Source organism: Vombatus ursinus, unplaced genomic scaffold (assembly GCF_900497805.2).
Source record: "Vombatus ursinus unplaced genomic scaffold, bare-nosed wombat genome assembly UNPS02011353.1, whole genome shotgun sequence".
NCBI classification, from domain to species: Eukaryota; Metazoa; Chordata; class Mammalia; order Diprotodontia; family Vombatidae; genus Vombatus; species Vombatus ursinus.
In genome coordinates this window covers 1,829,263-1,841,486 of record NW_020951131.1, presented here as the reverse complement: position 1 = coordinate 1,841,486, position 12,224 = coordinate 1,829,263, and the positions used below count along the sequence as shown (strand labels likewise).

General features: G+C 46.6%; 1 protein-coding gene across 3 annotated transcripts in view; it reads right to left on the bottom strand.

Moving 5' to 3' along the window:
- Positions 1 to 12,224, bottom strand: part of ADAM12 (ADAM metallopeptidase domain 12) — a 374,850-nt gene that overhangs the window by 161,478 nt on the left and 201,148 nt on the right. For all 3 annotated transcript variants that reach the window (XR_003568576.1, XM_027855904.1, XM_027855905.1), the window contains exon 4: positions 9,625 to 9,703. Coding sequence is in view for 2 of the 3 variants with exons in the window: in XM_027855904.1 (XP_027711705.1) it covers positions 9,625 to 9,703 (79 nt within the window). In the remaining variant the exon portion in view is untranslated. The remainder of the gene's footprint in view (positions 1 to 9,624; positions 9,704 to 12,224) is intronic.

Here is a 12,224-nt window from a genome sequence, read left to right as displayed (position 1 = left end):
AGAGAGAGAGACAGAGAGAGAGAGATGGGGTAGGGGGAGATAGAGAAGAGAAAGATAGAGAAAGAGCGAGAGATGAGAGATGGGGTGGGGGGAGACAGAGAGAGAGAGAGAGAGAGAGAGAGAGAGAGAGAGAGAGAGAGAGAGAGAGAGAGAGAGAGAGAGAGAGAGAACCCTACAGAATCCAGTTTAAGAAAGTTACTTAAAGGGGCAGCTAGGTGGCACAGTGGATAGAGCACCAGCCCTGGATTCAGGAGGACCTGAGTTCAAATCTGACCTCAGACCCATAACACCCTGGCCTTTTCCTCTTCTTCCTTCACATCTCCCTTGCACGGCATCTAGGAGACCACGGAGCCTTGGAAAAGGGGCTGCTCCTTCAGCAGGGGAGAGAAGACCCATCACTCATGTTCCACTTGGCAGGCATCTCACATGCTTTTAAAAAATTATTAATACTTGGCTCATTCGCGTCTCCCTGCATTAATTAACCTTTTCGGCCTCAGACAAGATGGGCTTTTTAATCCTGCAGCCTCAAAAAGTTGGCTTCTAAAGACCGCCTTGCTTTTGTCAGAGGGAGAGAGAAGGAGAGGGAGAGGGAGAGGATGAAAGAGAGCAGGGGCCCTGAGAAGGCAGGGGGCCAGGTGCAAGATGGAACTGTCAAGATAGGGAGGCCCAGAAAATTCAATTAGAGCCTATGAAAAGAACGCTTGCTCAGAATACATGTGACTTTTCCTTTCTTCTTTTTCTTTTTTTCTCCTTCCTTTATTCCTTTTTCCCTTCTTCCCTCTCTCCCTCCCTTCCTTCCTTCCTCCCTCCCTCCCTCCCTCCCTTCCTCATCCTCCCTTAAACAGCCCAAGGCTGACTGCATACTAAAAAAGATTGGCAGTCGTGTGGTAAGTAAACATGACAAAGGACCCAGTATGTACACTCTGGCTCTCAATGTATGTGTTCACACTGAGGCCTTGAGGCTTATCAGGCTTTCTCCACATCCAAAGGAAAAGCCAATACTCAAAGAGGAAATAGCCCACGTATTAAATCTGTGGCCTGATCCAAGAGAGGAAATCCACGTTTGGAGAAGGGGCCCCATTCAGGCACGCGCCTACCAAAGGTTTTTGTTGGGTTAGAACTCCCCTTTATGAAATTCCCTAGGTTCATAGTAACTTTGTTGGAGGTGAGACCACTGGATCAAAGCCATCCCTGACAGGCCTTTGTGATGGAGAGTCCTATGGGGCACCATTTCCCTATCTCCCTAGAGTGGGCAGAGGGAAGTGGGGAAGAACAAGGCCTTCAGACCATGAGGGGATCATCTCCTGGGACCATTGCTGCAACAGCTTGAGAAATGGGACCCCAGGGGCCTCTCTGGCTTTCAACAGCAGACAAGGGATTGAGGCAGGCTGGAGAATGGGCAGAGGTCAGTAGTGCACAGCCTTCTGCGATGCAGGTGAAAATGAAAGGGTGGGTGTGGAGAGACAGGCAGTGACCGGTGCTGCTCCTGGGATCAATGCAGCCTTGACCCTGCAGACCCACACGCATCGTGGCGGGCCCCCCAGAACACAGTCTGGGCACAACGGCAGAAACAGGAAAATGCCGTTATATGGAGCTGTATGGAACACAAAGAAAGGTCCAAAAGCCAAATTCTGTTGGAAATCCTAACATTCTTATCTGTGCCAGCATCTCTATGAAAAGCTATTGCCTTTACAAATTGGTTTCCTACAAGTTTTCATCCAGTTGCTTTTAGCATCATGTTTGCATTTCTCAGGAAATGTGCCAAATTAGTATTGCTATTATTAATCATAGCAGGGCAGTATGCTGGAGTGTAGTGAAGAGAGACTGAATCTTGGATTCAGGAGGGCAACTAGGTGGCACTGTGGATGTAGCGCTGGGCCTGGAGTCAGAAAGACCCAAGTTCAAATCCAGCCTCAGGTACTTACTTGTTGTGTGACCCTGAGCAAGTCACCTAACCCTGTTTGCCTCAGTTTTCCTCATCTGTACAATGAGCTGGAGAAGGAAATGGCAAACCCCTCCAGTATCTCTGCCAATAAAACCTAAATGGGGTCATGAAGAGTTGGATACAACAACTTGGATTCAGGATGACTTTAGTTTGAGCCCCATCTCTGACCCAACCTGACTGTGTGACCTTGGGCAAATCCCTTGATCTCCCAGGGCTTTGGGCAACCCTCAAAGGCTTGACATCCTCAAAGGGCTGGTGGTGTGTCTTAGTGCTGAGAACTGTAGTTAATGAGAGATCAGGCCTAGTTATGTTAACTTGAGATTAGTTCAACAACAATAAACGTTTTCTTCTGAACTATGGTAGGAGTCACCTGAGTGGAGATGATACCAGAATATATGGCAGCTGATGAGATTACCCTTGAAGAAAATGTAGAGAGAAAGGACAAGGGCCCAGGGCAGACACCCAAGGGCAGGAGATCAAACACGGATGCTGATCCAGCAAAGGAGACCAAGAGCAGGATCATGGGATTTAGAGTTGGAAAGGGACCTAAGAAACAGTGTAGCCCAACTCCCTCTTTTAGTGGTCTTGTTCAAGGGTTGCCTTGCCCAGGCGGTGGACAGACATTTTGGGAAATGATGCAGATGTAAAAGCACACTCAATGAGGTTGCTTTGCTGGATAATTCCAAGGCCCCTTTCAGGTCTAAAACATTTATCACATGTGACACTCCACCTGCCATCTTGTATGCCTTTGCTCTGGATGCCTCCATGCCTGGAACGTTCTCTCCCTCCTTACCTTAGAATCCCCATTTCCTCCAAGATTCAGCTCCAGTGTCCCTTTCTGTGGGGAGGCCTTTCACAGTCCCCTAGACTGCAAATGTCCTTTCCATCCCAAGGGGGGATTACCTCTTACATGCTTTGGATGTATTTTAGTATATGAGAATATATGTGCATACTATCTTCCCCCATTAGAATGAAGCTTTGTGAGGGTAGAGACTTTCACTTTTGTCTTTGGGTCCCCACCTCTTAGAACGGTGCCTGGCCTACAGTTGGTGCTTAATAAATGTTTGTCAATTAACTAATTGATCCTCTGACCTCACTAGCCGTCTAGGCCAGCCTACACATGGCAGAATCCTACTATACTGTACCTGATACATACTCCTCCAGCCTCTACTTGAAAATTTCTAAGCAGGGAGAGCTCACTGCCTCTCAAAGCAGCCTGTTCCTCTTTTGAATATTTTTTAGGAAGGGTTTTAAAATTTTTTATTCCATTAAGCCTAAATTTGCCTTCCACTCCCAGCACCTAGCTCCTCCCTCTGGGGCCAAGCTGAAGTAGACTAGTCCCTTTTCTGCACACTCGGACCCACCTATCACTGCCCTCATGGTCCGTCCCTTTAACTTCACTCTTCCAGGCTAAACATCTTGGTTCCTTCTACTGAGGCTTATACGACACAGACATCCTTTGGACACTCTCCAGCCGATCAATATGCCTTCCAAACTTTGGTGCCCACTCTGAACACAATACTCTGGGACACAGGGCATTTCCTGGAAGCTTTTCCCAAGGTGGAGGATTCATTTTCATATTGAGCATGGAACCTACCTGAACCATCTGATCTTTTTCAGACAAATGGTTGTCTAGTCATTCTTCCTTCATCAAATAAGAAAATATTTGTAAAGCACTTAGCACAGTGCCTGGCACACAGTAGGCTATATAAATGCTCATTCCCTTTCCTCTCTCCATCCTCCTTCCCATCTGGTATCTGACCAGTTGATTCCCTCAATCAGAGCATAGGACTAGGCATTTAGTCATGCTGGATTTCATCTCACTAGATGTCAGCTCTTTGAGGGCAGAGCCTGTTTTACTTTGTCGTATCCTCAGCATGGTGCCTGGCACATTGTTGGTGCATAATAATTGCTTGTTGGTTGATTCACACCAGTTCTCTCTCCTGTCAAGCCCGTCTAGATCCACACTGTTGCCAAGTGAGTTAGCTACCCCTCTCAGTTTTATATTATCTGCAAACTTGAGACGCCTGTGTCTGGGTCCTTTCTAAGTCATTGATAAAAGTGACCAGGCTGAGTCCAGAACCTCTGGGGACCTCTTGTCCCACTGACTTTGAACTCTGGATGACTACTCTCTGAATACAGTCAATGAACCAGTTCTGAACTCATCTAACTGGATCAACATTAGTCTACAGCTCTATCTTTGCCCAAAGCATAGTATATTTTATTAAATGATTTTCTAAAATCTAGAAAACCACATCTATAGCATTTCCTTGATCTGCTTATTTGGTAACTCCCTCTGCCCTCAAGGAGCTTACATTGAACTAGGGGAGATAATGCACATGGTTGGAGGGGCCAATGATCCATTTTCTCAGGACGCCCTCTCCTGGTGAAAGATGGACCATCAACTTTCCAGCCCTCCCATCTCCACCCGCAGGCCAATGGAACAAGTAAGTTCATCAGGGGATAGAAATGTTATTGCCTGAAAATGGTTCCTTTTATTTTATGGCTGTCCTTTTTCTAATTTATGAAAATCCATTCTGTGCTGGTTTTAGAGGATACGGGGTTAGCAAGTCATTTCTGACTGTCCTCAGAACCGATTCAACACCAATCCCCCGGCCCCCACCCCCAACACATCTGTCGGCCTCATTGTAGAGGGCCACAGGAGGAAATAGAAGAAGCCCTTCTGCGCCTTCTGCATCCAGAAAGCCAGCTGTTTATAGCCGGCGGTTTTTATTTACTGAGCCTGATCTTTTGTTTCTTATCTTTACAGAAATGCGGCTGCCAGCTCCCAATGACACTCCAAGGAGTGGGGACATCTGGGGAGAGCGGCAAGGACTTTGAGCTGACAGCTTTTCCAACCTTTGGCCAAAACATTCTTGGCAGGGCTGGGGGTCTTATTTATCCTGTCCCTTGCCTTTTCATTTTAAATGATGTTTCTTTGACCCATCTTCCCTTTAAATTAAGACAAAAAGAGAAGAGAAAATTGGCCAAGGGAATGAAACCAGGAAGCAAAGACCAGAGGAGCAAGCAGACAAATGAGAGAAGGAAAGGAGAGTTGAAAACGATCCAGATGGAAGATGAGACGTCTGCTCCAGATGCAGGTTGCCTCGTCCCTAGAGGCTCCTGGGGCTGATGGGTGGCAGCAGGGGCCTTTCCAAAAGTCTCTTACTGAGAGTGTGATGGTGGGGATTCCTTTTGGGGTATGGGATGGATAAGGTGGCCACGGAGGGCCTAAAATGAAATGATTCTGAGAAGCATTCTATTGCACCATGGTCTTATTTGGGGATACTTCTCCCTCATACCCATACCATCTCTCCCTCTCCCCAAAAATGATTGAAAAAGAGACTAAATTGTGCTCATCTGGCTTGGTTGGTACGGTGGCCACTCTCTTTGGTTCCCTCCATTCCCTTACAGCCTCCACCCTGCCCACCCTCATGCATCTTCTGCCTCCCTCTTCACGGTCTTCATTCCCACACATTGAAATGTGTACAGCTCTTCCCTGGGCTAGAAAACCAACCTTCCCTTTGCTCTGCTCCCCTGCCAGTGATCATCCAAGCTCTGTCCTTTCTCTCACTGCTCACTACTCACTGAGGTCTCAATCTCCTGCAATCTAGGGGCAGAAATGAGAAAGACCGAGGAAGGGGATGCTCGGCACCCTGTTGGCATCAACATGGCATTTCAGGGGGAGACCAAGTGCCATCTCAGGAGCACTCCATTCTCCCTTTCATAGACTGCTGTCCTAGTCCCTGGATTAGTTTCTCCTCTTTAAACTGATGCTACTTCCTACCCACCCCTTTCACTTGGGAACCTTGTGAACACACCTGGATTTACTCTCCATCCTGTTCATCCTCTCCAGGTCAGACCACAGGCCCTTTCTGGAGGAAGGTTCTCTTCCGGGCACCTCTCCCTTGCCCCAGATATTAGAATGGGCTGGTCCTGTCCTCTGTGCTATTGAGTTTACTCCCTTGAAGGTCCCAAAGAGCCATCTATTTATCAAACTCAGCATCCCTCTCTGAGTCTCTCGTTCTCCTCTGCTTTCAATAGCTTTTGGCACTGTTTGACCACGCCCTCCTTCTAGAACCCTGTCTTGTCTAAGTTTTTGTCCAACCTTTCTGCCTCATTGCTCAAAGTCTCCTTTGCGGGGTCTTTGTGGCCTTTGAGTGGGGGTTTCCCAAGGCGTGCTCTTCAGCCCTCTTCTCCCCTCCTTGTCTGTCCTGCTCTTCTCTCATAAGGTTCCATTCTTGGCTCCATTCTTTCAGCCGCTTCCATAGCTTCAAGCCTTGTCTCTCAGTGGGTGATTCTTGCATCTAGAGTTCTCCTTTGGCTTTCAGATACAAAATCCCAACTCCCTGTTAGGTTTCTCTACCACTATTTCTCAGCAGTTTTTATCATCTACCAAAATGATCAGATAATCTCAAAATGAGATAACATGTGAAGCACTTTGCAAAACATCAAGGGCCATAAGAATGCACTTCGCATAACACTATTATTGTCGCCTCTCCCCTGGACTACTACTGTACCTCCTAGCGGGTCTCCTTGTGTCTGGTCTCATCCCTTTTCAAGTCATCCTTTAGGTAGGCGCCAGAATCATTTTCCTAAGACGTAAGCCTAATGACATCACAGCCATGCCCAGATCCACTCAGCGGCTCCCCATGGCCAAGAGCACTAAGCCTGGCATTTAAGGCCCTCCCAGGGTACCTTTCTAACCCTTTCACATCACTCCTCATACGTGGTTTTCCTCCAGGCCATTCCCAGATCTTTTTGCCTTTCTGCCCTTTTCTGTTTCAATGGACTTTGCATATACCATCTATCAAGCCTGCACAATCCCCCATATTTCTTCCTCAAGGGCACCAGCTCCTCTACTCCCTAATCTCCCACTGGGTACAAGTTCATCCTCTTTCCCTGAATCTCTCAAAATCACAGGTTTCAGTTTGAAGGGGCCTTGGAGACATTTCACTTCATCCTGCTCCTGAACAAGAATCCTCCACACACACGGAACATGCCTAAGGAGTGGCTGGCTAGCCCTTGCTTGAAGACATCTGGCAAGGAAACCTTACTATTTCTCAAGGCAGTCCATTCCACTGGGCAGTTTGGTCTTCATTGACCCGAACCTTGACTCTTTGAAATTTATTCCTGCTGGATTATACAGATTTAAAGCTAGAAGGGAGCTCAGGGCTCACCTAGTTTACCTCCTTCATTTTACAGAAGAAGAAACTGCAAGCCAGAGATGGCCAGTGACTTAGCCACAAAGCCGAGAGTTTCCACTTGTGCCCTGTGGACCAGGCAGAACAAAAGTATCCACCTTTCATGAGGCGGTCCTTAAATACTCAAAGACAAGGATTGTGTCCCCTCCCCAGTCTTCTCTGCTCCAGTTCCCAACGTTCCCCAATCATACCACATGATCCTGAGGCCTGTCCCTCAGCACCGTTATCACCTCTGGACACTCCTGAGCCCATCAATGGCCCCCTTAAAGATGGCTCCCAGAACTAAGCATGATGCTTTGGCTGCGGTTCTGCCAGGGCATGGTTCAATGATACCATCACCTCCCCAGTCCTGGGCTCTCTGCCTTTCCCTTCATGCGGCCTTAAAGGCCACATTGACTTTTTTGGCTGCTTATCACACCACTGACTTAGATTGGGCTTTCACTCTCCAATTCTTCTTCAGATAGCCTGCTATTCAGCAATGCCTCCCCATCTTGGACTTGTGAAATTGAACTTATTCCCATTAAATTTCATCTTATTATATTCAGTTCAATGCTTTGGCCCCTTTCGAGATCTTTTTGGCTCCTGACCATGTCACCCAGTAGGTTAGCCATATGTCATCTGCAAATTTGATGAACGTGCCATAACTACCTTTATCTAAAGCAGGGATTAAAATGTGAAATAGCCCAAAGCCAAGCACAGATCCTTGGGGAACTCAACTGGAATCCCCCTTCCAAGTCAGCATTGAGCCATTTCCTGTTGGCAACTGTCCAGTCTTAGTGTGCAGCCATTCAAATGGTTCCAAGGGAACCCGACTGTGGCCACATTTCTCCATCTTGTCTCATCCTTCTCCTGGGTTTTGAGCTGGGCTTGGAAAGAGAGGCTGGATGCAGAGAGATAGCACAGAAGTGGGGGAATTCTCAGGAGGTGGAATGGAGCTGTGACAAAGGACAGGGAGGGTAACGAGTGACTCGAGTTCAACAGACGCTGAGCAGATGAGCTTAGCCGGAGTGAAGCGGCTGCCTATGAGAATACCTTGTTAACGGCCTATGCACTCCAATTCCCAAACCAAGGATCCTGGGACAATGTCCAGCACAGCGGGTACATTTCTCATTTATTTTGGCAAATAAGGAAAAAGAATCTCTCCTATGAGAGGAAATACACAATTGCTGATCTAATCATACCTTGGATGTACATCGCCTCTTTCTGATAAGAGCTCACAGTGGTTTCTCAACTCTTCTCTTCTTTGCTCAATTTTATAGATGAAACTTCAGAGGAGTAAGTGACAAATATGGTGACATTGGTAGCTACTTCTCTGGGAATAAAGCCCTTTTTTAATGAAAAAAAAACCAAACACAACGAAACTTTACAAGGAAAGGTCTGAGGCTGGGCCGTGGCTCAGAGCATGGAGGGACTAAGGAGCTGAGTTTGCTGTGATGAGAATGTGAGAGGCTTGTTCCTCTTGGGATAGAATGCGTAGACATGCTGGGCAACTGGGAAAACTCAAGCTGTCAATGAAGCCTTCAGGTATGTTAGACAGCCAAGAGAAGGTCACCAGACCCAAAGGAGACCTTCCCTCGGCATCCGGTCTTCGTCCTGTTGTGCCATCAAGGAGACCTGGGGTCTACATAGTTTTGCTTTTGCTAAAGACATTTTTTTTTCGAATGTCTAGATTAGGGATTCTTAATGTAGGGTCTGTGAACATGATTTTTTTCCTTTAATATTTTGATAACTATATTTCAATATAATTGGTTTTTCTTTGTAATACTTTTAGCGTATGCATTTAAAAGTATTTTTCCTAGAAGGGGTCCATGAGCTTTGCCAAGTTGCCAAAAGGGTCCAGGACACAAAAAAGGCAAAGGATCTGGAATGTATTTCCAATAACATTTAGCGGCTATATAGAGCTTTAAGGTTTGCAAAGTACTTAATATATCTTATCAAATCTGATCCTCATAAAATGCTTATGAGGCATTATCATCCCCATTCTATACATAAGGAAACTGAGGCAGACAGAGGTGAAGTGCCTTGGCCAGGGTCAAATAATGAATAAATATCTGAGGCAGGATTCAAACTCAGAGCTTCTGGTACCAAGTCCAATCTTCCTTACTAGGCCTCCTAGAGGCTTCAACTATAACTTAGCCAAAAGTGAAGGTCTTGAAAAGGTTGCTGGGGTGGCCCTAGCATGCCTAGGTGGGGTTTTATAACTAGTCTGCCCAAGAAGGCAGCCTCCAAACCTTTGAATCTGGCTCCATGACTGGTCAACATCTCCCAGCACAGCTTGGAAATGTAGTCACCTAAGCCTTTCCTGGCCTTTCCTAGCACGCACTTTTATTAGGTCATCTTTCTGCTGTGCCAGCCTCCCATCCTTGTCTGAGCCCAGCAAAAAGCATGTCAGTGTGCTTAGTTTGAGATGAGGGCAAATGTCAAACATGCTGCCCCCCTCTAAAAAACCATTCGATTCAGACATAGGCCACTCACCGGGTAATTTTGTGCCGAGGAGACATCGGTGCTGTCTTCCCGGTAATGGGTTGTTGTGAAGTTGTCCGCCAACAGGCCTCTGTTGGAAAACAAAAAGGAAAGGTCGATTAGATCATTACCTGTTGATGAGCAAGAGATCCAGGATTAAGAGCCAGAAAGGACAGAGGAGACCATCTGGTCCAAACACCTCATTTTACAGCCAAGAAATGGACACGCCACGAGATGAAGTGACGTGTCCAAGATCACCCAGCCGGTAGGTGGAAGGGTTGGGAAGTGCACCCCTGTTCTCTAACCCCCAATCCAGTGTTTTTCCCACTGAACCATCCTGCCTCCTTTTCATTTCTCCAGTAGAGAATTTTAAAGCTGAACAGATCTCATCAAGTTCTAGCTCCTTATTTGCCAGAAGAGGACCCTGAGGAGCAGAAAAGGGAAGTGATGTGTTCAGGTTTACATCCAAATCCAGACTGGAGCCCAGATGCCTGAGCTTTCAGTCCCAACCTCTCACACACCATGACATCAAAGCACGATGCAATAAACACTAACAGCAACAAAGATGGCGACAATAATAATAGCTAGCATTTTACGGTTTGGAAAAAAAAAAAAACCTGTACAAATATCATCTCATTTTGTCTTCACAACAATCCTGGAAAGTAGATGCTGTTGTTATCTCCATCTGCGAAACAGGGAAACGTAGTGCTCTGTGTTGGCTCCCAGAGGATGAGCCTTGCCCTGAAAAGTCATGGTCCTGAGCGTGGGACCTCCCCATGTTGACCCACTGCCGATAAAAAAGAAGAAACAAAACACTCCAAACATGTTTGTAAAAGGAAAAGGTCAAGATGGGTGATGAAACATGCAGGATGGACTGATGCAAGGTGAGAAAAACCAAACTTGGTTCATCTCTTCAAATCCCAAAGAAAAGGGTTTATTCAGCAATGAATGGGCCTAATCATCGAATGCTCTCATTAGAGTCAAAAGGAACCATCCAGGTCTTCTGATTCATTTGATGCTCTCATTTGACAGATGAGGAAACTGAGGCCCAAGGAAGTTAAATGACTTTTCCAAGGTCACTTTGGTAGTAACCAAAACAAATCAGCAGATGGTCAGAAATAAACATAGCTTTGACATTCAGCCACAGTTCTTACCAGACAGGATACAGAGCTGGAAGGGACCTTGGAGGTCATCTGATCCAATCTCTTCCTTGTAAGGAGGAACTAGCCTAAGGTTGCATGAGGAGGAAGGAGCAGAGACCCAGATTCAGATTCAGTGGCTCAGATTCCCTCTGAAGCCTCAGCTCTGCTCTTTAAGCCTGGTTTGGAAACGCTTCCTGGCCTCAGGGATGGGCATAGAATGGTCTTGAGTAGGACCGTCCCCTACCCTGCCATGCCCCTTGAAAGCATGGCTAGTTTTCACTCGTTTTGCCCCTAGAACTTGATACTTATTTGGTTTTTGAAGAACAATTTAAAAAGAACAAACATGTCTTAAGCATCCACCAGGTGCCAGCTACAGTACTGGGGAGTCCTGCCCTAAGGGAGCTTCCATTCTAAAATCACATGAAAAAAGTCAAGAGACTGGAACGAGATGGAAGAGCTTCGGGAATCCAACTGAAGGGCTTGAGTTAGATCCTACAGGGAAGAGGGGGGCCCTGGCACTCCCGCTGATGACTTAGCTCCAATCACTTACATTTGGGCATCACTTTAAGGAGAAGCACAGCGTGATGTTTCTGTACCTGTTTTAGAAGTGAGGGAAAGGAGGCTCAGGAAGATGAGATGACTTGTGAATGAGCTGCAGAACTTGAACCCGGGCTTTCTGCTGTCAGATCCTGGGAGCTTGCCTCTTGGTAGGCAGTTAAAGTAAAGAGGCTTTTATAGGTCCCTTAGAGAGAGGTATCACTCTTGGCCAATGTCAACTGAAAGTTAATTCACTGAGAATTTGAGACATCTGGCTTCATTTCTTAAACTTGGGTTCAGAAAATCAGCTTCTCAAGTAGAACGCTTAGGGTACTTGGCTAGGCAGCAGTCAGTCTGAAAAGGATCTGGGAGCTTTAGTGAACTCCAAGCCCAATGTGAGTCATATGAGTCTGCAAGGTGATGTGGTTGCCAAGAAGATGTGTGCCATCTTAGGTTGCCTTAAGTAAGACATAAAGGGCGGGTGCCAACTTGTTGGGTCTCTGGGAAAGGGAATTCTTCGGAATCCTAGATTTAGAGACGGAAGGGATGTTTAGAGGTCATTTAGTCTGAACACATAATTTTGAGTTGAGGAAAACGAGTCATATAGTAAACTGATATGATGGACAGATCCCTTTGAAATCGGAGAAGTGCAGTAAGACTGAGAGATGATATAGTCAGACAACCCCGACCTAGAAGTGGAGCCTGAAAGGCCATTGAGTCCAGTGTCCACCCATGAGGAAACCGAGGTCAAGAGAGATGATGCTTTGTCCCAGATTACTGGGTAGCAATGGGCAGAGCCCAGACTTGAGCTCAGTTCCCTGAATCCCAAGTCAATGGTCTTTCCACTGGACTCCTGTGCCTGCGGGATCTCTCTGAAATTCTGTGATTTGGGGAAAGTATCAGGAAAATGCAGGGTAGGAGACAAGATTATAG